At 48.1% G+C, this 24,835-nt stretch overlaps 1 protein-coding gene across 3 annotated transcripts in view; it reads left to right on the top strand.

Moving 5' to 3' along the window:
• The window catches only part of pthlha (parathyroid hormone-like hormone a), a 67,079-nt gene that overhangs the window by 35,512 nt on the left and 6,732 nt on the right, over nucleotides 1–24,835 (top strand). Inside the window, exon 1 of one of the 3 annotated variants that reach the window (XM_008401657.3) lies at nucleotides 6,709–7,040. The exons of 1 other annotated variant lie outside the window; for it this stretch is intronic. In XM_008401657.3, coding sequence (XP_008399879.2) covers nucleotides 6,940–7,040 — 101 coding nt within the window. In that variant the 5' untranslated portion in view covers nucleotides 6,709–6,939. Of the gene's footprint in view, nucleotides 1–6,708; nucleotides 7,041–17,004; nucleotides 18,096–24,835 lie in introns of those variants that run through there. One more of the 3 variants, XM_008401660.3, reaches the window with a different exon arrangement.

Genomic DNA, 24,835 nt, shown 5'->3' with positions numbered 1-24,835 from the left:
GCTCCGCCATGAAGCTAATGACCGAAGCTCAGAAAAACTTCTCATCTGAAGTCTGAAACATTACAGGCCCCAACGTAATCGGTCACACGTCGCTCCAGATGTTCATGCAACAACTCAAAGCAGATGTCTGCCGGACGTGTCTGCTGTCCAGGAAACACTGTTCACAGAGAGACCAGAACCGACCGAAACGGACTCAAAGGCCCAGAAAACATCCTCAAGACTTCTGGCACATGTTCTGTGATCTGAAGAGACAGAGGTGGACCTTTCTAGAAGGACCCATTACCTCTGGTCCAGAACCTGCACAGCATTTCAAACGCAGAAACAGTCAGACATGGTGGTGGTAGAGTGATGATATGGGCTGCTTTGCTGGTTCAGGACCTGGACGACTTGCTGTAGCTGGTAGAACCACCGTTGGCTCAGAACCATGATCCACAGCAAGTCCACCTCTGGATAAGTGGCCTGGTCTAAAATCTGGATTTAAATCTCCTTGAGATGCTTTGTACCCGTTATCGGCTGCTGGTGGTGGTTCTGTTTCATCTCCAGAACCTCGGTCCAGCTCCGACCTGCAGGTGCAGCGGCCCGGCTCGGGGAACCTGCTGGGTTCTGGAGGTCCGTCTGTAAAGTGACCATCAGTCGTGGTGACGGGTCTGAGAGGCGAGCAGAGCCGGCTGAGTGAGGCCATTCAGGCCGGAGCCAGAAAACAGACACACAACATCTCTGTCCCGAGACATGAATAAACAGCTGTGGGCGCGGAGCAGAACCCACCCACCCGGCCACCACTTCAGACCTCACACCAGCCCAGGAAACGCAGCCAGAACCTCAGCAGGTTCTGGACCCGGTTTCTCTGATGAACCTGGTGGACGTTCAGTTATTTTATATGGGATTAAATCACAGCTTTTCTATGTCTGAAGTCACATTATCATGTTTTCTTCCAATAAAACAACAATCTGCTCCATTCTGACCTTATTCAGAGAATTACTGGGATCCTGAACCCACCCAGAACCAGAACCAATCATATTTTCCAACAGCTGACTGTATAAGTGAAGCTACCACAGGAGGCCTCGCCGTGATTCCTCACCCTGCCATTAAGCTGTCAGCTCTGATAACCAAGGGGACCCGTCCCAGACAAACCAACGGTGGTCCGAGCCGGGTCGACCCAAACCGCAGCGGGCCTCCCCTGTCGGGAATCCACCTGCCGCTCAAATAAACACCCAGCGGCACAAAGCAAACAGCTCGACCTCCGCAAACATGGAGGCAAGTGGCACGCGTTCAGGTTAGCCCACGGAGCCGCTGAATCTGGGTCAGAACCAGTCTGGTTCCGAGCCCAGAACCCACAACTCCTGAAGTCCCGGGGGGGATCACATGATTGGCCCATTAAAAGGCCTCTGCAGAGCTCAGGTCATTCAGCCGTTTGGACTGTTGGAGGTCGGGAAGGTTCTGAAGGCGGCCGAACAACCGGAGCATTGATTTACCGGGTCGAACCTCAGAATTTCTGCCTGATCTTCTGTCCTCTCGTCGTTAAAGAGCTGAAATGTGAGCAGCTTTTGGGTTCCTTCTTGTTTGCGTAGCGGTGTTCTGGCCGATCCAGTCCCATTACAGAGTTTGTTGACAGAACCGAGCCTCCGGTCCGATCTTCAGCGAGGCCTTGAAGCCGAGCTCTGCAGGGAGGAAATGAGTTAACAGGATTCACTTACATGCTGCAGCCGATCCGATTAGACTGTTAGCTGCAGCTCAGGTGCAGCACAGAGATGAAACTATGAAATATGGACTGGACCACAGAGCGACTCTGACCCGATTCTGGTTCCCTCCACTTCAGAAAACAAAGTGAAGCAGTGAGACCACCGTCTCTGGACCTGTTGGTTCTGGTTTCCCTCATTGAACGGCAGCAGCTGAGACGTCTCTCCTGGTGTCTTTATGAAACAGAACCATTAATGGGTCAGCAGTGGGCCCGGTAGCGTCCTTCTGTAACCTCACAGATAACCAGCCGGAACAGCAACCCGACCAAACGCAGAGATAAGACGCAGGTGTTTTTGTCCCACTCTGTAACTCCTGCTGGTTCTGCTGCCACCGCCAAACCACCTGGTAAATATTTATCCAGACCACACAAAGGACTCGGCGCAGTTTCATCATCCTGACCCAAAACCTGCACTTCCTGGTCCGTGACAGTCTCACCACTTTATACTGCGTTTCCATGGAAACGGCAGGCACGATAACTGCTTCCAGGATTTCACATTGTCCTTGTTCTGGATGAGGTCAGATAGAGGTCAGGCCTCCTGTTGGGCACTGACTGAGCTTTGGGTCTGAACATGGAGACGGATTTCTGAGATGAACGAAAGAACGTTCCTCACAGAGACGAGGGGATCAGCAACCCGAGAGACGAGATCAGAAACCCGAGAGACGAGATCAGCAACCCGAGAGACGAGATCAGCAACCCGAGAGACGAGGGGATCCGCAACCCGAGAGACGAGATCAGCAACCCGAGAGACGAGGGGATCCGCAACCCGAGAGACGAGGAGATCAGCAACCCGAGAGACGAGATCAGCAACCCGAGAGACGAGATCAGCAACCCGAGAGACGAGATCAGCAACCCGAGAGACGAGGGGATCAGCAACCCGAGAGACGAGATCAGCAACCCGAGAGACGAGATCAGCAACCCGAGAGACGAGGAGATCAACGACCCGAGAGACGAGATCAGCGAGACGAGGAGATCTGCAACCCGAGAGACGAGGAGATCAACGACCCGAGAGACGAGATCAGCGAGACGAGGAGATCTGCAACCCGAGAGACGAGGAGATCAACGACCCGAGAGACGAGATCAGCGAGACGAGAGACGAGGGGATCAGCAACCCGAGAGACGAGATCAGCGAGACGAGAGACGAGATCAGCGAGACGAGGAGATCCGCAACCCAAGAGACGAGATCCGCAACCCGAGAGACGAGGGGATCAGCAACCCGAGATACGAGATCAGCAACCCGAGAGACGAGGGGATCAGCAACCCGAGAGACGAGATCCGCAACCCGAGAGACGAGGGGATCCGCAACCCGAGAGACGGGATCAGCAACCCGAGAGACGAGATCAGCGAGACGAGGAGATCCGCAACCCGAGAGACGAGATCCGCAACACGAGAGACGAGGGGATCAGCAACCCGAGATACGAGATCAGCAACCCGAGAGACGAGGGGATCAGCAACCCGAGAGACGAGATCCGCAACCCGAGAGACGAGGGGATCCGCAACCTGAGAGACGGGATCAGCAACCCGAGAGACGAGATCAGCGAGACGAGGAGATCCGCAACCCGAGAGACGAGATCCGCAACCCGAGAGACGAGGGGATCAGCAACCCGAGAGACGAGATCCGCAACCCGAGAGACGAGGGGATCCGCAACCCGAGAGACGGGATCAGCAACCCGAGAGACGAGATCAGCGAGACGAGAGACGAGATCAGCAACCCGAGAGACGAGATCAGCAACCCGAGATACGAGGAGATCAGCAACCCGAGAGACGAGGAGATCAACGACCCGACCGAGAGACGAGGAGATCAGCAACTCGAGAGACGAGATCAGCAACCCGAGAGACGAGATCCGCAACCCGAGAGACGAGGAGATCAGCAACCCGAGAGACGAGGAGATCAACGACCCGACCGAGAGACGAGGAGATCAGCAACCCGAGAGACGAGATCAGCAACCCGAGAGACGAGGAGATCAGCAACCCGAGAGACGAGGAGATCAGCAAACCGAGAGACGAGGGGATCAGCAACCCGAGAGACGAGATCAGCAACCCGAGAGACGAGATCCGCAACCCGAGAGACGAGGAGATCAGCAACCCGAGAGACGAGGAGATCAACGACCCGACCGAGAGACGAGGAGATCAGCAACCCGAGAGACGAGATCAGCAACCCGAGAGACGAGGAGATCAGCAACCCGAGAGACGAGGAGATCAGCAAACCGAGAGACGAGGGGATCAGCAACCCGAGAGACGAGATCAGCAACCCGAGAGACGAGATCAGCAACCCGAGAGACGAGATCCGCAACCCGAGAGACGAGGAGATCAGCAACCCGAGAGACGAGGAGATCAGCAACCCGAGAGACGAGGAGATCCGCAACCCGAGAGACGAGATCAGCAACCCGAGAGACGAGATCAGCAACCCGAGAGACGAGATCAGCAACCCGAGAGACGAGATCAGCAACCCGAGAGACGAGGAGATCAGCAACCCGAGAGACGAGGAGATCAGCAACCCGAGAGACGAGGGGATCAGCAACCCGAGAGACGAGATCAGCAACCCGAGAGACGAGATCAGCAACCCGAGAGACGAGATTCGCAACCCGAGAGACGAGGGGATCAGCAACCTGAGAGACGAGATCAGCAACCCGAGAGACGAGATCAGCAACCCGAGAGACGAGGAGATCCGCAACCCGAGAGACGAGATCAGCAACCCGAGAGACGAGATCAGCAACCCGAGAGACGAGATCAGCAACCCGAGAGACGAGATCAGCAACCCGAGAGACGAGGAGATCAGCAACCCGAGAGACGAGGAGATCAGCAACCCGAGAGACGAGATCAGCAACCCGAGAGACGAGATCAGCAACCCGAGAGACGAGATCAGCAACCCGAGAGACGAGATTCGCAACCCGAGAGACGAGGGGATCAGCAACCTGAGAGACGAGATCAGCAACCCGAGAGACGAGGAGATCAGCAACCCGAGAGACGAGGAGATCAGCAACCCGAGAGACGAGGAGATCAGCAACCCGAGAGACGAGATCAGCAACCCGAGAGACGAGATCCGCAACCCGAGAGACGAGATCAGCAACCCGAGAGACGAGATCTGCAACCCGAGAGACGAGATCAGCAACCCGAGAGACGAGATCAGCAACCCGAGAGACGAGGACCTTCTGAGAAAAATATCATCCATGAACCTTCAGGAGACAGAAATGAGTCCGTCCTCCCGTATGGGAGACCATTTATGTTGCGCTGTAAAAAATTAACAGCAATAATTTGGTTATTTAGTCATAAGAGGAAAAAATGTCGGTTCAAAGTTATTCATTTATAAATGTCACAGTTTCAAACTAAATATAGGAAACTAAATATGTAGTTTCCTATATTTAGTTAGTTAGTAAGCTAAGTGTTTAGTGAGCAGCCTAGTTAGCTCCGACTGGATTACTATTGAACTAAATATTTTGACTCAAACTGAATATTTGGCTTGCGAGCTACATGATTAGCTTGCTAACTAAATATTGAGTTTGAAACTGTGACATTTATACAGAATGGTACTAATTAATAATGTTTTTTCTCCTGACAGGATAATTAACCCAAATTCTTGCTGTTACTGTGCAGAGTGTAGTTTTAGCGCCTGATACTCCAGAGTCTGTGTCGGTTTATTTCCGAGCCGTTTGCTGTAACTGGGAACCAGTTGAGCCAGTAACGGGTCAGGGGCCGATGTTTACCTCCAGCAGAACCCCGGGACAGCTCACCAGACCCGGGACGGATTTCAACCCACACCCTTCTTGCTGCAAGGCAGCAGTTTGAAGCCGGAGTAATGCTAGAACTTTCTTATCCTTGTGTGGATCCAAATGGGCCCAACCAGAGCAGCAGTGCTGGACCGGGCCCAGCAGAACACTGAGCCTGACGGAGCGCTGAAAGCAGGAAAAGCTGCGGTTTGTGGCTCTCGTTTAAAGATAAGTCATTTAAACATTAGACAGCATGTCTGCAGCAGCGTTCTGCAGGAATGCGAGCGCGGAGCGCCGCCAGCAGCCTCGCAGAGCGGCGGCCTGCAGACGCTCCGCCGCTCTGGAAGGCATTACTGTTCCCAGCAGATGAAAAGGCTGCTAATCCGATGTGACGACCCGCACGCTGTTTGTTAAGGAGAAGAAGAACAACAGCTTGTTGTGTTTCTGGGGAAACATCAGAAGAAGATCACAGCAGAGTTTACATCTCCTGCATGTTTGGAGGGGGGTTCTGCTTCATCACCCAACGTTTACAGGCGACTGGCTCCCATTAAACCGGAGCTGATGCTCAGAACCAGACAGGTCTCCCAGTCAGCTGCTGTGTAGTTAACTGGACTTTAACTGACAGAGTGGGAATCTGAGGGGTGGAATGTGTGCAAGGGGTTAATTGGACCTGTGGTCTGTTTGGATCAGCAGACGTTGTGAGCAGTGAGGGGGATTTTTCTCTTCCTGAAGCTGCGGCTCCTGATAAATCCGACATGTTAGTCAGACAGTTGGGAGCGATTTAGCTCCACCTCCCTTCACAACTCAGGAAAACTGAAACCTGCAAACAATCTTTCTAAATGTCAGCGTTCCCTCTTTGAGTTTCCCCTTCCCCCACCATCTGCAGAGAGCCGGTGTTTCTGCAGCGACCAGTCGCCACGGCGATGTTTAAAACCAGGGGAGGGGCATTCAGTCAAAACAAGCATGTACCTTAGGCTGATGAAAAGGTGGGACAGTGACTCACAACCTGCCTTTTAGCTGAACGTTCGGTCCAATTCGAAACCCGCCAGGTTTATATCAATCTGGGAGACGCCAGCGGTTCTGCTCACGCTGTGGTGATGGACCAGCCTGCCGCTCGACGCCAGCGGTTCTGCTCACGCTGTGGTGATGGACCAGCCTGCCGCTCGACGCCAGCGGTTCTGCTCAGGCTGTGGTGATGGACCAGCCTGCCGCTCGACGGCAGCGGTTCTGCTCACGCTGTGGTGATGGACCAGCCTGCCGCTCGGCAGAGATGGTGGTGATGAAACCGTCCAGTCAGAGACTCAGGGCCTCAGCGGTGCAGTTCTGCTCAGAACCATTATGGTGACAGATTTTACACCTCGCTGGATGGATGTAGATGATAATGAGACTCCCAGGATGGTTCTGGTGGCGAACTGAGCAGTGGATCAGAACCAACGGCATCAAGGAGGCAGCATGTCAAGCCTGACGTCACCTCACTGAACCCCAGCCACCAGCAGGATGTTCACTGGGCCCCCAATCTGGAGAGCAAAGGTCACCATGAGGTCACCATGCAGCGGGTTTCCTTCACGTTTACCAGGCAGCACCAGTACAAAACCCAGGTCAGCTCAGGATTCTCACCTGTATGCTCTACCAACACTCACCTTCTAATTAATTAATATGCTCGTTTAATTAACTGTTGATTAGCCACTAATTAAGTCCTTTGTTACAAACATAAGATCTTAATCCAGTTCTGAAAAGTCAGACTGGCTCTCGTCTTGGTCCGAGTTCAGATCAGTTCTGATCTGGATCTCAGGTTGGATCATCTCTGGTACGGATTGGGTCAGTTCTGGTGCTCGGAGGTCGAATCGGACCGGGACACTTTGAGCAGAGGTTGTTTTTGCCGGTCGGAGTTTGGAGTACTCCGCCGCTGAGCTGCTGACTCGGAGACTTCCTGAGAAACTGCTGCTGCCTCCAGCTGGCACATTTCCCAGCAGCCCCTCTGGTCCCGTCTGGGGGGTCCAGATGCTGGCGCTGGGAGGAGTTATAAACCAGAATCTGAACCCCCAGTTCTACATTTCTGATGGATAAATCATTGTGATAAAACTGGCTCTAAATTCTTAGCCGTGAAGTTTGTGTTTGCAGCCAAACCATAAGGAATGAAACTCAGATGTGTCTTCAGGCTGGTGGGAGCCAGAAACCTGTTGGAGCTTCCAGGTTCTGGATGGTTGGACCTTCAGAAACCAGATAATACTCTGATTTCATGTTGCTTCTGAGTTGTAGGTTCTCCTTCCAAGCCTTTCTCTCTCTTTGTGTTTTCTTTGGTGTAGTGTTACTTCCTGTCCCACCAGGTTTCTGTTTCCTGTCACTGCTGTGACGCCTGATGCAGAAAGTGATTCACATCTGGAATCCGATTCGGTTTGCGTTCCCCTGTAAACTGGCCCAGGATCAGTTGTTCTGGATTGGCAGGTTTAGCACCATGTGTCCGTTTCTGTCCGAGGTGAAGTGGGACCAGAGTTTACAGTGTGGGTTTCACTTTCAGCTGGTCTGGGATCAGCCTCAGACCAACCACAAAGGTTCTGGCAGGCGCTCGGGTCAGCTCGCTCTGACGTGAGTCACAAACATGTTCGTTTCTTTCTTTGGAATCAAAACAGTCGCAGCTCTCCGGGTTTGGAGAAGCCGCAGCGTGACGCCCACTGCAGCTGGAAATATCCCATGTTGGTGCAGATCATGAGTATTTCTGGACCCGGCGGTTCTGACAACTGGCCCAAAAGGAAAGTGGACTTTATATATCTGGTCTGACACACACGGACGTTGATCACTGTGACTTCATGTGATCGATACTAAAAATAACACGTGTGGAAGGGAGACCTGCAGCAGCCAATCGCAGCCCATGGCGTGCTTGATGACATCACCAACAGTGAATGTACTGTCCTGATCCGAATCCAGCTGAGAGCTTCCTACAGTCAGAACCACAGATCTAAGCGTGGTCAACTGAGTGGATGGCCTTTGGGGATGTCGGGGCTCCTGAGGGTCAGAGACCCGGGGAAGATGGGGCGGACATTGGGGCACTTAGAGGCCAAAGGTCAGGGAACTTGAGATCCATACACTGTGGCTCCTAGAGGCCAAAGGATAAGATCTGGAGCCATTTCAGTCAAAGGCCGTGTGTGAGGCCTCTGGGGGCCTCACACATGAATGAAAGCACAGGGATGGCCCTTAGAGGCCACAGACTTACCTCTCATATGAGGTGATGACAGATTGGAGCCCTTGAGGGCCAGAGGCTGCACTCAGGATCCTTTGGGGTTCACACACCAGGGGCCCCTGAGTGTTGCAGCCTGATGAATATGGAGTATATCAGAGTGGGAACATGTAAAAGACTCACTTTTCCTTTTAAGGAGACAGCAGATCCAGTTAGCATCACAGCAGATCCAGTTAGCATCACAGCAGATCCAGTTAGCATCACAGGAGGTCCAGTTAGCATCACGGCAGATCCAGTTAGCATCACGGCAGATCCAGTTAGCATCACAGCAGATCCACCTAGCATCACAGCAGATCCAGTTAGCATCACAGCAGATCCAGTTAGCATCACAGCAGATCCAGTTAGCATCACGGCAGATCCAGTTAGCATCACGGCAGATCCAGTTAGCATCACGGCAGATCCAGTTAGCATCACAGGAGGTCCAGTTAGCATCACGGCAGATCCAGTTAGCATCACGGCAGATCCAGTTAGCATCACGGCAGGTACAGTTAGCATCACGGCAGGTCCAGTTAGCATCACGGCAGGTCCAGTTAGCATCACGGCAGGTCCAGTTAGCATCACAGCAGATCCAGTTAGCATCACGGCAGGTCCAGTTAGCATCACAGCAGGTCCAGTTAGCATCACAGCAGGTCCAATCCACACCGACACCAATGAGAACCAAAGCACTGAGCTGAAAACCAGCAGCAGAAACATGTTTGTTTTTGATTAAAAGTTTAAAAGAGATCCTTACAACAGATCCGATAAAACTGTCAGAACCGGTCCAGCCAAAGTAAACCCTGTTTAAATCATCTCTCCATTATGTTCTGATCCGGTTGTTTTTGTAAAACTTAATGAAGACTGACGGAGTTTATGAACCAACAGAAACATTCACCACAACAACAAACTGGAGTCCAAACCTTCTGGTTCTGTTGGAAGTGATATAGAAGAACTTTCTGGGTAACTAAGCCCCACGGTTCTATTTTAGGACCAAATGCACCAACATAAAACAAGGAGGCCGCAGACAAACATTGTTCTGGAATCAGAATGTTGATCAGGATCCAACCTGGGCTTCATTTAGACTCTCAAACTAAACTAGACATGTTGGAAACAGAACAGATTTCCAGCTTGTCTGTTAGAACATGGAGCCACAGAAACCATCCAGAATCCATAAATCAACTCGGAGATTCTCGTCATGGGAAGACTTCCTGTTTTTCTGTCCTGGAGCACCAATAAGATGGATTATTCTGGAAATGTTCCTGTTCCTGATCAACTGGTTGCTTTATCAACTTCAAGGATCGCAGCAGAAAGGTGTCAGACCTCAGGTCCAACCATCCAGCATTCCTGTGGAAGTTCCAGAACCAGGACAGTACTTCCACTGGACATCAACCGGACCGCCAGCAGACACTGACGGGAGGCGCCTCAAAACATCAGGAGCATCTGGAATATTAGCTCCCCATAAATTCTTCTCCCAGTTGGATGATAAAAGTTTATCTGTTACTTCAGAACATTGAAGTTCTGAACAAATTTGTGCTACGACGTTCAACAGAAGAACATCTGAAGCGTTTCTGATCAGAATTTGGACCCAGGAGTTTCCCACATCATTCAGGCTTCACTTGTGCTTTGGTGTCACTTTGATGGTCAAAGACTGAAGATCTGTTCAGGACGGGATCTGGACCCGACACAAGACAGGAGCACAGATTCCCCATCCGGATTAACATCAGGTGGACCGTCTGCAGCAATGCCACAGGTATCAACAGCAGGAACATCAGGAATGCTGGGAACGACGGCGTGGGAAACGGGGCAGTGAGGCAGAGCAGAAGGATCAAAGTTTGGGAACATGAAGATGGATTGATTTTGTTCTTCACAGGGATTTATTTTTAAATCTTCATTGTCCGGAACGGCATTCCAAGGATGAATAAAATCTGCTTAATGAGAACCAAGCGGAGGACGTTCAACATGCTGAAAACAGAAACAGATGAAAGCTGAGCTCTGAAAACGGGAGTCTCTCTACAGGTAAACTTTATTCTGATCGGGACGTTCGGATCCAGATCAGGTGTTTCTGTTACATAAGGAGCTGTTCGTGGCTGCGGTGGGATGATTTATTCTGTCATCTGTTGGGTTCCGGTTCCTCCGGTTGGGAACATCTGCGTGACCTCTTTAGGCCTAGCATTGGCCTGGTTCTGACCCATTCATTTGGTTCTGGCACCGTCAGTCTGAAGCATCTTTCTGCAGCAGAATCAGGGATCAGAGGCTGATCTGTCCGGATCCAGAGTTGCTGCTTGTGTTTCTCTCCACTTTCACCTGCAGACTTTGACCCGGTTCTGGTTCCTCCTGTGTGATGCAGTGATTCAGACTGTGGGTTCAGCCTCCGCTGGCTGCTTTGGTTCTGTGGAAAGCCCGGGTGACGGAGCGCTTCCAGCCTCCGGACACGCCGAGCCGCTCCAGGAATAGAAGCGTGGTTCTAAGTTTGGAGCGCCTGACGTTGGGAGTTGGGCTGGAGGAGATCCAGGGAGCAGCAGGGACTCCTGCGTCAGCCAGCTGTGAAGAATGAAACCACGGCGCTGGCCGGGCTCAGACCGTCCCACCATGTTACTCCAGTGGTTCTGAGAGGGCTGTTACGTCACGGCCTGCCGGGAGCAGGTCTCCTTGGACAGGCAGCAGAACATGGTTTGGATAAAACCATGGTCTGGGTCAGCATACTCCAGTTATCCATTTACTGCACAAGGATTTCAGTCGGTTCACCACGATTAATCCAAGGAACCATTTCAGCAGCAGAAGATGCTGTGTGACCGTGTGATGAAGCACACTGACTCCATCATCTCCAAAAGGACCAGAGTGGACCCCGGCTCTCTGTGTCTGATTTATAAATCACATGGTGGCGACATCCTGCAATGTTTGGGTTGCCGATTTGATTCCCACCACCGGCCTCTGTTAGTGTGTCCTGGGGAAAGACTCTTCACCCGCCTGGCCAGCTGGTGGAGGTCAGAGGACCCACTGTAGCCATGGTTGCTATCCAGCAGCAGCATATGAATGTTCAGGGTTTCCCCCAGAAACCTGCTGAGCCCGGTGGCTGGGCGCCATCATCAGCGGCCCGTCGTGTTTTTGAGTTAAAAAATGTCTAAAATTTACAGGAAATGTGAAAATATCACTTGATAGTTGTGTTATTGAAAGATTGGAAGAACATTGAACACCAACTATAAAGTCTTAAAATGCAAACATTTTAAAAAGACAGACAATGCTTAGCCTGGCAGTGGCACAAGTAAAGCCTGGTGGCCCGCCAGGCTAATAATACATGGGGGACCCTGAGTGTGAGTGACTGTGAAGAGTCCTCTGGACTTGATGAAGGTCTATGCAAGCACAGGCCATTTAGTGCCAGTGAAATCCTCGTGAACATCAGCAGCAGCCGTCAGAAATGGCGACCGTTCTTCAGGAACCTCAATGGGAACGTTGGGAACCATGAGGAGGGACTAGGGACACCAAAACAACGTCCAGTTCTTGGAGGATTCAGGGCTTCTGGAGAATCTAGGAACGTTGGGAACCCCAGCAGGTGCTTCCAGACACAGAGGAGCGCCACCATGAGGCCGTTTCCATATGAACTGGATCTTTAACCAAAACCTTCTAGGTCATCAGTTTTCCTGTTGGACGTGATGGACCGGTTCTGTTGATGTGAAATAAAACGGGTCGGGCCGAGGCGTTGCGTAATCTCCAACTGGTCTTTCCATGTTTCATCACTTGGGCTCCTCATGTCCGACCCGTCTGGACCTGGGGTCAGGAGTCTGATGACTGAGGCTTTAAGGCTCCTGAAGGAATCTGTCTGATGCTGGAAACTCCGTCTGCAGCTATAAATAGCCGCCTGGTTGTCTCCAGTTGAAACGACGCCAGCTCTGTCCCGCAGCATCATGGACACATATCTCACAATCATCTGGCTTAAGTGGAAAAGTAGAGCTGCTGGCTGCCGCGGCGCGGAGGAGCTGCTGGAACCGCCGATGCGTGGGCCGGCGGGGGGATCTCCCAGGACGGCTCTGGGAGCGGCGGGCCGCCGTAAATACTTCCAGATTTCAGTCCAGCTTTCAGACCCGACTCAGTCGGGTTTAAAGGGATTTGAGTGTCAGAGGTCACGTGACTCCAGCTGTAGGTGAAAAGCCCAGCAGCACCTGGACGGCGAACTTTCCTCTGGCTCTGCAGAACGTCTCGGCCCAACCGGAGTCGGCGCTGATTGTGCATGAAGTGGAACCACATTGAGGAACATGAGCTGACGGGGGGATCAGCAGGCGGACATGTTTTCACTGACTCCCGGGGAAGGGGATTCTGGGAAAACAAGGAGGACATCAGCAGCTCTTTAATGCGTCAGCTGGAGTCCGAGCCGCTGCTGTGGATCGGCTGGTTTCAGCCTCCAGACGGAGTTTAAACATGAAGAAAACGCTTCCATGGTTTCGGCTCCAGCTGGACCGATTCCACCAGAACTTAGGTTTCCTGGTCCCAAGAATCTCCTGGTATCCAGCCTCTCCGGCTCAGAAACACAGAGGACCTTTGACCTGGAGAAGGTCGGAGGTCAGCCGAGTCACAGAAACCAGGAAAACTCCAACAACTTTAAGACAGAAGGAATTCGGACACAAATTCTTCTGTTTGACCAAAACGGCTGAAGAACTGAAGTTTCTAATCCAGACATCAGAAATAAAGACTTTTTAAAGTCCCTGTAGTTTCACTTTACGTTTACTTTTCCTCATTGGATGGAAGCGTTTATTGTTTTTACTAAATAAATCAATACAAGATTTTATTGCTTTTTAAAAAATATTTTTACAATATTTTACAAAATGTTCCCCAAATATTTAGATCTCAGAAGAAAATGTTGTTTTTGCCAAAGTTTTTTTTCATTATTTCAAAACGTAAAAGTAGAAATAAAATTGAGGCTTTGCAAAAATGACGGCATGGTAGAGTAGATCCTCTAAACCAGACTGGGTTTCATTTAGGAGGATCGGAGTAAAGGGGTCTGAAAATCAGTGGTGGCTAGCTAATGCTAAAGAGCTAAATTCAGCCATGTCTGAGCTACGTCTGTTATGTCGCCCTCTACAGGCTGAGGCCTGTTGCTGCACGCCTTCCTGTGAGGTTTGGATCAGTTTTATAGTTGTTGAGTTTTGCTAATTCTGTTGTTATCCTCAGTTTTACAGCAATGCATTCTGGGTACAGAATGTCATTTGTTGCATCGCATCACGGGTAGAGGAAACGGAACAGACTTCAAAATAAGAGCATGATTATAAGTGTGTTCTTCCTAACAGTCCAAAACCTTCAACACGACTGGGAGTTTACAAACCAATCACGTAAATTAGCACCTTGAAATGCATCTGGAAAACATATTTAGGGAAGATGAGTCTGATGATCCGCTAAGCGGAAAGCTTTTAGCTTAGCGGATCATCTGACATGTCACTGCAGCTGAAAACAATAGCCTGCCACACCTTTCAGATTTTCACCAGTAAAACTGAAATGAATCATCTTCCCATCGTGATTCTGCTGTCAGTCACAACAACGCGACCCGGCTCCCTTCACCTGCCGCCTCATCTCCGCGTTTCACTGGGATTACGGATTTACAGCCTGGGAATTCTGGCCTGCGTCCCGGGAACTCCCATCCCGCTGGGCCATCAGCGACGGCCGCAGTCTAATGAGGGGAAGTTTTCTGGAGGAATTCTCTTCCACAGTCCAAGAGCTGATTAAAGGATCCACTGTCTGCAGAAGATCCTCGCATCATTTCGCCGTCAGGAAGCTGCGGACGCCTCCGCTGCTCTAATCCTCCATTTTGAACCTGCTCTGGTTCTGAAAACATCCAATCTGTTTGGGTCCAGTGGCTCTGACCCGGTTCCAGCTGAAACTGGGCTGTTTCTGGATGGTTCACTGCAGCTAACTGTCTTTATGTAGAGGTAGCATGTGTGTTGCTGGCGTGAACAGCTACTACCTGAGCAGAAAGCTGAACTTCCTGTGGCGCTTACAGACCTCATGACCTCATGACCTCATGACCTCACCTGTTTTCCAGCCGCCATGTTTCTGTCCCACCTCCAGCGTCGCTGTGATGTGGAAACGTCAATGAAACTGCGGTTTCTCATTTATCTTCAAACACCTTGTTAAAGCGTGGAAGAGTCCCGGCGCCTGCGTCTGTTTCATTAGAGGAGCTGTAATTTCTGCTCCGCACCATAAACAGGACGGAAACGTTTTACTGCGCCGCCTTCATGACTTCAGACGGGATCGGCTCGTCTTCACTCTGTGCTGTTTCCGTCTGCATCACTCAGCAGTTGCTGTTCATTTCCTGCTCAGACTGATACCTGGACACATTAGCGTGTCTCAGGACATGAGCTGCTGAAACGTTTCGGCCATGTGGCACCAAATAAAGCTTTAAACACTAAAGTAAATAAATATCCTAATTACTGCGTTTAATACCGCAGACCTTGAAGTTCATTTCTGCTTGGCTTTAGTCACTCTGACCCCTTATTAATTAATTAAAATGTGACGTTTGGTTCGGTTCCCCTATCAGCAGGTCGGTTTTCACAGCTCTTGGTTTTTGTGGATCGTATTTTATTCGTAAAGCAAGTTTAAAATATTATGAAGCAAAAGCAGCTTGGAAAGCTGACAGAGCAATGCTAGCTGGTGTCAGCCAATCCAGGAGCTGCGTTTACTTTCCTTGTTGCTGATTGGCTGAACCAGAGGAAGTTATGACGTGTAAATACTAGCTTCTGTTGTGCAATTTAACAATGAGAATAACTTTATGAATAATATTTATACATAAATATGTAAAAAGTCCTTTTACTGTTGGCATATTGAAAGTTGTTCTAGTTTGCTTTTCATGCAGCTGGAACTTTAACATGGTTGGATAATAAAAGTGTAGCATTTTGGTGTGCTAACCATTTAGCCTTTTGACTCATTTTAGTAAATTAATGGTAATTCAATATGTGGATGTAATTTAAAAACTGATTTAGCATGCTAACAGTGAATTACCATGCTCACTGTGAATTACCATGCTAACCGTGAATTAGCATGCTAACCGTGAATTACCATGCTAACATTGAATTAGCATGGTAACCGTGAATTAGCATGCTAACAGTGGATTACCATGCTAACAGTGAATTAGCATGCTAACAGTGAATTACCATGCTAACCGTGAATTAGCATGCTAACCGTGAATTACCATGCTCACTGTGAATTACCATGCTAACCGTGAATTAGCATGCTAACCATGACTGAACATTTAAACCGTAATTCCAGAATACTAATAATAATTATAGCATTTTAACAGTAATTTAATAAGCTGCCAATATTTTAATATTTCAGTAAGCTAATGGTAGCATCCATGGCTAACTGTTGTTGCCGTTATTCCCTCTTTAAGCAGCTTGGAGACAATAAACTCGTATTTCAGATCATCATTAATGTGAGTGATGAACGTTTTTGGTTACAACACTAAACAGGAGTTAATATCAACACTAAACAGGAGTTAATATCAACACTAAACAGGAGTTAATATCAACACTAAACAGGAGTTAATATCAACACTAAACAGGAGTTAATATTAACACTAAACAGGAGTTAATATCAACACTAAACAGGAGTTAATATTAACACTAAACAGGAGTTAATATCAACACTAAACAGGAGTTAATATCAACACTAAACAGGAGTTAATATCAACACTAAACAGGAGTTAATATCAACACTAAACAGGAGTTAATATCAACACTAAACAGGAGTTAATATCAACACTAAACAGGAGTTAATATCAACACTAAACAGGAGTTAATATTAACACTAAACAGGAGTTAATATCAACACTAAACATGAGTTAATATCAACACTAAACAGGAGTTAACTCAGTATTAGTGCTGTGAAGGGTTGCAGGCCATGATTTTGCTGCAGGTGAAGTTGATCCTCGTTTGATGCATCTGGTGAAACTCGGATATTATTTTTTCTGCCAGAACTTTTCATAATTCAAACTAATATAAAAATAGTTTTTGTTGGTTCCTCGTCTTTAAAACAACTTTCATTCAAGCAGAACATCGTTTTTGATCATTTGTCTTGTCAAAACTCATCCTCAACATTTCTGGTGTGGAGTTTTTTAATGAAATCCTGATTTTATTCTGAACTGTTGAATGGTTTCCTTCCTTCCTGAGCGGCTGAGCGGCGCCGCCGGTGCAGTGCCTGATGGGAAACCGGACGGTCAGAGTGGCTCTGAGCCGCCGCGTTGACATTTGGCAGAATCAGAAGTGAAAACAGTTTTTGTCACTGAAAGGTCGCCGGCGTGATTTCAGAGGTTTGTCACCTCCAGCTGCTGAACCGGAAAACCAAACTCAAACCGTCTCCTGTCGAAGCTGCAGGTTCACATTTCAAAACTGCTTTTGCTTAATGGAAACACCAGTTTAAGAAAAACTCTTGATTTTTGATCAAACTCTTGCTGCTGGGATTTGTTTTGGTTGAATAGAATTTAATGTCTACTGACAGAAACCACGAAGAAGACGACAGGAAGTGGCAGAAGGAGGATGGCGCAGCGTTTCAGAGACTGATTGTGTGAACAAACTTATGATTTTTATTACGTTTATGTAATGGAAACACGGCCATTGTGACATTTTTCAACATTAGTGGAATATGGAGAGTTTTAGGCGCAGATTAAAGGCAGATTAAGGTTTGGATTACAGTGATGAGCAGCTTCTCCTCCAGGTCAGGATTTACCCTCCGTCCTTCACCGCCTGCTTCTGTTTCCAGTGATTTCTCTACATTATTCCGTTTTCATATTATGAAACTTCCTGTTTGGAGGTAAATATGAAGCAGCAGATCTGATTCTGAGGTCATCGAGTGTTTAGATGAAATCTGCTGGGTTCCAGTCCAGAACCTGAACCCGTCCAGAACCTCCGAGCGTCTAAAAGCAGCCAGGCAGCGGCTGGGATCCTTTGACCTGATGCTCCCAACCTCAAACCACGACTCCCAGCTAAACATAGAGCAGCAGAGCGGCTGGTCGGGAGGGGAGGCGCGGCGGAGGAAACCACAGGAGGCCGTTTTTTAACAGCAGCGCCGCTAATCAGCCCACATAAAGGTCACACCAGCGTGAGGCCGCTGGCGGCGCCGCTGCAGCTCCGTGACGCTCAGACCTGCAAGAAAGTGACAGGAAGCCGACCACAAGAACCAGAACCGGCGCTGGCTGCGGCGCGGCTCCTCCTGGAGGGGGCGCCGTGTGGGAGGCAGCCAGCAGATAGTGACTAACTCCATCCAGCATGGCGGCTCCCGCTGCGAAGCAGCCGTGATGCTGATCGCCTCCCTGTGATGTCATCAGGAGGTGTTGGCCCGGTTTATAAAGCTCCCCGGTCCGGGACCGCACCAACCCTCACAGAACCAGAGACCCGGGACAACAGACGGGTTCTGGTCCAAAGGACGACTTTAATCCCAACGGAACCTCCAACAGAACCTGCAGGTAAGGACCTCTAACTCACCTGTGGAGGACGGAACCAGAACCACAGAAGGTCCAGAGCTTCTGAAATGAGAGTGGATCAGAACCGTTTCATGCAGAGCTGATGGGTGCTTTGGACCCGGTCTGGTCTGAACTGTGGTTCTGGTTGGGCTGGTTGCTGGAGCAGGATTACAGAACTCGCTTTCGGGTCACTAATAGCTTTATTTATTGATTCTGATTGATTCTGAATCGGGTCAGAAGCAGTGGCGGAGCTAGACTTTTAAAGTTGGGGGGGCCAGGACTACCTCTGGGGGGGCAAAATTTTAAATGTGTGTGTGCACATATAAATAATTTTAAAAAATAACCAAACTGAATATTTGGTTATTTTTTAAGCCCCTCTGTCATTTGACATGTTATAATTAACACCTTTGACTGGCACATGGAGACATGATGGACTTTAGCATAGATTCATCACAGAGGAAACTAAAATCAATCAAATTAAAGATCCTTTCTGAATATCATCTCATGGACTGAACTAAATGCGTCTTTCTGACCGGGAGCTGACAGCGTGTTGAAGAGTTATGGACACCTTGGTTAGGAAGCTCTGATTGGACAGGTAACAATATTTCGAGTCCGACCAGAATTATTTGCCTGATGGTGGTTCGGGCTTCTAATGAGTTTACATTTAATGAGTTTGGAGCACACAGAGAAAACCTAAAGAGAATGTTATGATCTACTTATTGTAGTTTAAGTAGAGGAATAACAGCTGATTGTTGAGAGAGGAAAGAAATTAAAGTGCAGATCCGTTAGGCAGAAACAAGCGCAGAGCGCTGGACGATAAATGCGCTTAAATGCTCCACCGTTACTCCAATTAATCACGCATGAGATGACAAACGCCAAATATACAATATATAGTTACACTGCTTACGTTAATGGTGTTTTAAAAACAAAACCAGTAAAAACTTAACCTAGTTAACATGTCAGATTCCCTCCTCACCTCGTCTTGATGAGAACAGAGAGCAGTTCACTGGTTTCTGTCCAGACTGTGATCAGCTGACCACTTGGTGCTCAGACAGTTTCAACTTTACGCACAGAGAACATCGTGGAGCTCATTATTAATCATTATTAATCATTATTAATCATACTAAGAACAATATCAGTCAGAGAATCATCTCTGATCTGCTCGCTTTAACGGACCAGAGGCTCTGGAGCGTCCAGCAGCTGATCCGCTTCTGCTGGTTTTCCTCCCGCTGAGGGATCAGGAAACGATCAGAGTTCTGTCGTCTTCTAATCACATCATTTCGTGAAATGTTACCTGATTTCAAAAACGTTCTCGCAGAGAAATAATAAATGTTTCGTTTGATGACTACAAATTGGAAATAAAATGATTTTTTTCTTTGACGGACAACGAAAAAAACTCCAGCGCCACCTCTCCTCCAAACTACGAACATCGTCGGCCCCTCTTCGTTTTTTTCTCTTTTTTGCGGAGGATCAATAAATAACTTATTGGTGTTTTACCATCACCACCAGGTATGAAGTGCTTTAGCCTTTGAGTTGCACCACAACGCAGCACAACTGAAACACCCAGGAGAAGAATATCAGCTTGTTGTTATGAGTATAAAGGAGGCTGGTATCACACCTGATAAAAATCTATTTATTTATGTCACATGGACTTATATAAAGTTTTACACATTTTCTTTTGATATATTTATTATTGTTTTTCTTCTTTAGATATTAGGTTGGCTTAGAATGATTCCAAATAATGTACAGGAATAACCTGGTGCTGTTACATGTCAATCATCTGGGGGGGCCACTAGGGGGGCCAATCAGATGACAGGGGGGGCACTGGCCCCCCCTCTGGCTCCGCCACTGGTCAGAAGCCGAACCCGTTGGGTTCTGTTCTGATCCAACATTTAAATGTCTAATAAACATTTATTCTTGTTTAATTGGCTAAAAGTTTAATAATTATATTTAGTTTCTGCAGTTTTATTAGCTTTTCTGTCCAAAGTTATAAAATTAAAGCTTTTATGTCCAACATTCATAAAAAACATTTTTTGTTTTTATTGGTTTCAGGTCATTTGTAAGTAAATTTCTACAAATCAGGTTTCTGTAAACTGGTGTATAATCTGGATTATAATCTGTATAATCTGGAGTGTGTGGCTTTGCTGAAGCCATTTTCTGCTATTCTGATTTTATTTAAATATTCAGATATTTTATTGAACATATCAAGTCTGACAGGAAAGACTAAACTGTTGCTTTAAGTCACAGAAACTGCTTTGGTTGGTCTGAATCTGGAAACACTAGAAAAGGTTCTGCAGGTTCTGACCCGATTTAAAATCGGCTCGGTACTTTCTGTCCGTTTAGAAACTCCTGAAACCTTCAGAGCTCCAGATCCATCCAGGCTGGACCTGGAGTCCAGATGCATTCTGGGATTTCTGATGGCGTTTTAAACTCCTTAAAATGCAAAATACTGAAAAACTCCAGTGTTTAGTTTCAGGATGCTAATGTTAGCCTATAGCTGTTAGCTAAATGGTCCTAATATTAGCTCATAAACTGGTTAAGTTAGCCACGTGTAGCTCATGCTAGCTCTTTAGCTGGTTAAGTTAGCCATGTGTAGCTCATGTTAGCTCTTTAGCTGGTTAAGTTAGCCACGTGTAGCTCATGCTAGCTCTTTAGCTGGTTAAGTTAGCCACGTGTAGCTCATGCTAGCTCTTTAGCTGGTTAAGTTAGCCACGTGTAGCTCATGCTAGCTCTTTAGCTGGTTAAGTTAGCCACGTGTAGCTCATGCTAGCTCTTTAACTGGTCAGGTTTGCAGTTGCTCTGTGTGTCGGCCAGATATCTCTGATTTATTGTTCATCTTCATTTCCATTTAAATTAAATGCTAATTGGGATGGATGTGGAAAATTAGCCACGATTATAAACACTGGTGCAGCATCAGATTGTTTTTGAGATGATATTGATTTATTTTATTTGTCCTTATCAAATAAACAATAAAGCAAACAGTAAATGCTGCTCATGTTAGCCTGTTAGCTGTGTAAGTTAGCCACATGTAGCGTAGCTTCTGCTGGTGTGACTGAACTGGTTAATGTGGTTTAAGGTAACATGACCTCGAAGTTAACTGGTTATAAATGTTAACATATTAATGATGCCTGGTGGAAATAATATTGTCTGCACTTCCAGTTTGACCAGTAGAGCATCAAACTGGTTCCTGACATTTTTTAAATCACTACTTCAGTTTTCACCTCCTGAAGTTCAACCGGAGCCATTATTTCACTTTTTACACATCAAAGTTATTCTCAAAACTTTATACACAAACTTATGTTTAAAAAGCTTCAGCCTCAACCTGAAGTGCTAAATTATAACATTTCAGAGAAACGAACAATACCTGGTTCTGTGGTCTGAGACAGGAATGCTGCTTGATGCTGTTATTACCTTAAGAACTATTTTACAGAATCATCTCAGCACCTCATGTGTTTAAATGTCGGAATAATCACACGCCTAAACCCATAAAGACCGTTTAGCGAGTCAGAACCACTTTGCGTCCCTCCGAGCTCTAAAGCTGGCGGAGCAGCGCTCACCGCAATCACAGCTAATTGAGCGTCGGAACGAGACACAGCAGCGCATTACGGACCCGTCTGGGGACACGAGAGTCCCGCAGAGCACCGGGCTGGAGGCGGCCATGTTGGTGGATAAACTACAGCAGCAGGGAGCTGGTTTAGCAGGTTGGACACCAAACTACAGCAGGCTAAACACCAAACTACAGCAGGCTAAACAATAACTACAGCAGGTTAAACACCAAACTACAGCAGGTTAAAACACCAAACTACATCATGAATTGGAATTTTTAATGTAATATTCCAGTAACAGCTCCAGTATTCCCAGTAAAACCAGGATTCCCAGTTAAACCAGTATTCCCAGTAATACCAGTAAAGCCAGTATTCCCAGTAAAGCCAGTATTCCCAGTAAAGCCAGTATTCCCAGTAAAGCCAGTATTCCCAGTTAAACCAGTATTCCCAGTAATACCAGTAAAGCCAGTATTCCCAGTAAAGCCAGTATTCCCAGTAAAGCCAGTATTCCCAGTTAAAACAGTATTCCCAGTAAAGCCAGTATTCCCAGTTAAAACAGTATTCCCAGTAAAGCCAGTATTCCCAGTTAAACCGGTATTCCCAGTAAAGCCAGTATTCCCAGTTAAACCAGTATTCCCAGTAATACCAGTAAAGCCAGTATTCCCAGTAAAGCCAGGATTCCCAGTTAAACCAGTATTCCCAGTAATACCAGTAAAGCCAGTATTCCCAGTAAAGCCAGTATTCCCAGTAAAGCCAGTATTCCCAGTTAAAACAGTATTCCCAGTAAAGCCAGTATTCCCAGTTAAAACAGTATTCCCAGTAAAGCCAGTATTCCCAGTTAAAACAGTATTCCCAGTAAAGCCAGTATTCCCAGTTAAACCAGTATTCCCAGTAATACCAGTAAAGCCAGTATTCCCAGTAAAGCCAGTATTCCCAGTTAAACCAGTATTCCCAGTAATACCAGTAAAGCCAGTATTCCCAGTAAAGCCAGGATTCCCAGTTAAACCAGTATTCCCAGTAATACCAGTAAAGCCAGTATTCCCAGTAAAGCCAGTATTCCCAGTAAAGCCAGTATTCCCAGTAAAGCCAGGTTCTGGGTTAGTTAAAGTCTGGTAGAAACTCCATGTTGGACCAAACTGCTTCATATGACCAGGATAAACCCAGGATGTTGTTAACAAAAGCCCCTCTGTTGGGCTGTGAATTCCTCCAGAACCGATCCAGAACCGGGCCGCAGAACGGGAGGTGAGCCAGAGGTTAATGGCGGCCACCCGGGTTCTGGTCTGTCCCTCCATCATCCATCACCGTTTTCCCAGCGCTGAGTTTCCCGCCCTAACAGCCCCTGATTTACTGCCGGGGTTTCCTCCGATTGCTCACCCAGGGAACACCTCGCACCGCCGGTTCTGATCCGGTGGAGCTGGGTTTACTCGCTCTGACGGCCGGTTCTGGTCCGGTGGAGCTGGGTTTACTCGCTCTGACGGCCGGTTCTGATCCGGTGGAGCTGGGTTTACTCGCTCTGACGGCCGGTTCTGGTCCGGTGGAGCTGGGTTTACTCGCTCTGACGGCCGGTTCTGGTCCGGTGGAGCTGGGTTTACTCGCTCTGACGGCCGGTTCTGATCCGGTAGAGCTGGGTTTACTCGCTCTGACGGCCGGTTCTGATCCGGTAGAGCTGGGTTTACTCGCTCTGACGGCCGGTTCTGATCCGGTAGAGCTGGGTTTACTCGCTCTGACGGCCGGTTCTGGTCCGGTGGAGCTGGGTTTACTCGCTCTGACGGCCGGTTCTGATCCGGTAGAGCTGGGTTTACTCGCTCTGACGGCCGGTTCTGATCCGGTAGAGCTGGGTTCTCCTGGAGGTTTTACCGACACGTTTATGATGAAATAAAACTCCGTTTCGTTGGCGGCCCGGTCCAACGGTTCTGTCCATAAAACCCGACGGGCCCTTAAAACGCGGTTCTGTTCTGGGCTTTGGGTTCCGATCAGAAACCAGAAGTTAAAAATAATCAAACTAAGTTTGTGTTCAATTTAAAATACAATTGATTTTAATTTTTCTGGTCAGAAAAGCGGAAGAAACTTTTTTATTTTTTACATCTGAAATAAAAAAAACCCACCGGGGAATAAAACTGTTTTCTTTTGGCGCTGCAGGGGGCGCTGTTCCCTCTGACATGTACATGGAGAGTAGCGGTTCTCACCGTGGGCGGTACCGCCCCCCAGGGGGCGCTGTTCCCTCTGACATGTACATGGAGAGTAGCGGTTCTCACCGTGGGCGGTACCGCCCCCCAGGGGGCGCTGTTCCCTCTGACATGAACATGGAGAGGAAATGAGGCAGTTAGTTACTAATGTTCTTAATTTTATTCTAAAGCATTTTGCAAATAAAATGTTTTATTTTATGTCATGTAAAATTATGTAAAACTAGTTAAAGTGCAGCTGATGTTTAAAATAACATTATTATTGTTTTCACAATAAAAGAAAAAATTATTACAGTTTAATATTTATTTTCTGCTGCATCACCACCAGTTGTATTGATTATTATTGTATTGATTATTAACGGAACCAATTGTCAGATTGATCAGCTGTTCCACATCTCGGATCAGAACCGGATCAGAACCGGATCAGAGCCGGACCAGAACCGGATCAGAACCGGATCAGAACCGGATCAGAGCCGGACCAGAACCGGATCAGAACCAGTCACTGAGCCTCTTCAGGTTCAGATCGATGTAACTGAAGGTTCATTCACACCAGCTGGATTTATTCTGATTTAATCCGACTCTCCTCCGTTTGCCTAGTCAAAGTCCGGTTCGGTCGGTGAGGTGTGAACGCTATTTGACCTCTGGGTCTCGGCGTGGGATCAGAACCGGGCCAGTGGGATCAGAACCGGGCCAGTGGGATCAGAACCGGGCCAGTGGGGTGGAAGGTGAAAGTTTATCAGCCGCTTCACCAAAATGCAGCGAATTAGTGAGAATGTGGAGCAGCTCTGCTGGATCGGACCAGAACCGATCCAAACGGTTCTGCTGCTGCTCAGGTACAAACAGAACCACAACCAGCTACATTCATGGAGGATCCAAACCCGGAGCGGGTTCTGATCCAGACTGGTGCTCTGCTGTGTTCCTTGTGTGATTTTCTTGCTCCTGCTGGTTCTGGGTCATGAAGACGGTTCTGATGGGACCCATCAGAACGAAGACGGTTCTGATGGGACCCATCAGA

This window comes from Poecilia reticulata, chromosome 23 (assembly GCF_904066995.2).
Source record: "Poecilia reticulata chromosome 23, P_reticulata-male-v2, whole genome shotgun sequence".
Lineage (NCBI taxonomy): Eukaryota > Metazoa > Chordata > Actinopteri > Cyprinodontiformes > Poeciliidae > Poecilia > Poecilia reticulata.
The sequence above is the reverse complement of the archived record's forward strand: the minus strand, read 5'-3'. Positions and strand labels throughout refer to the sequence as shown.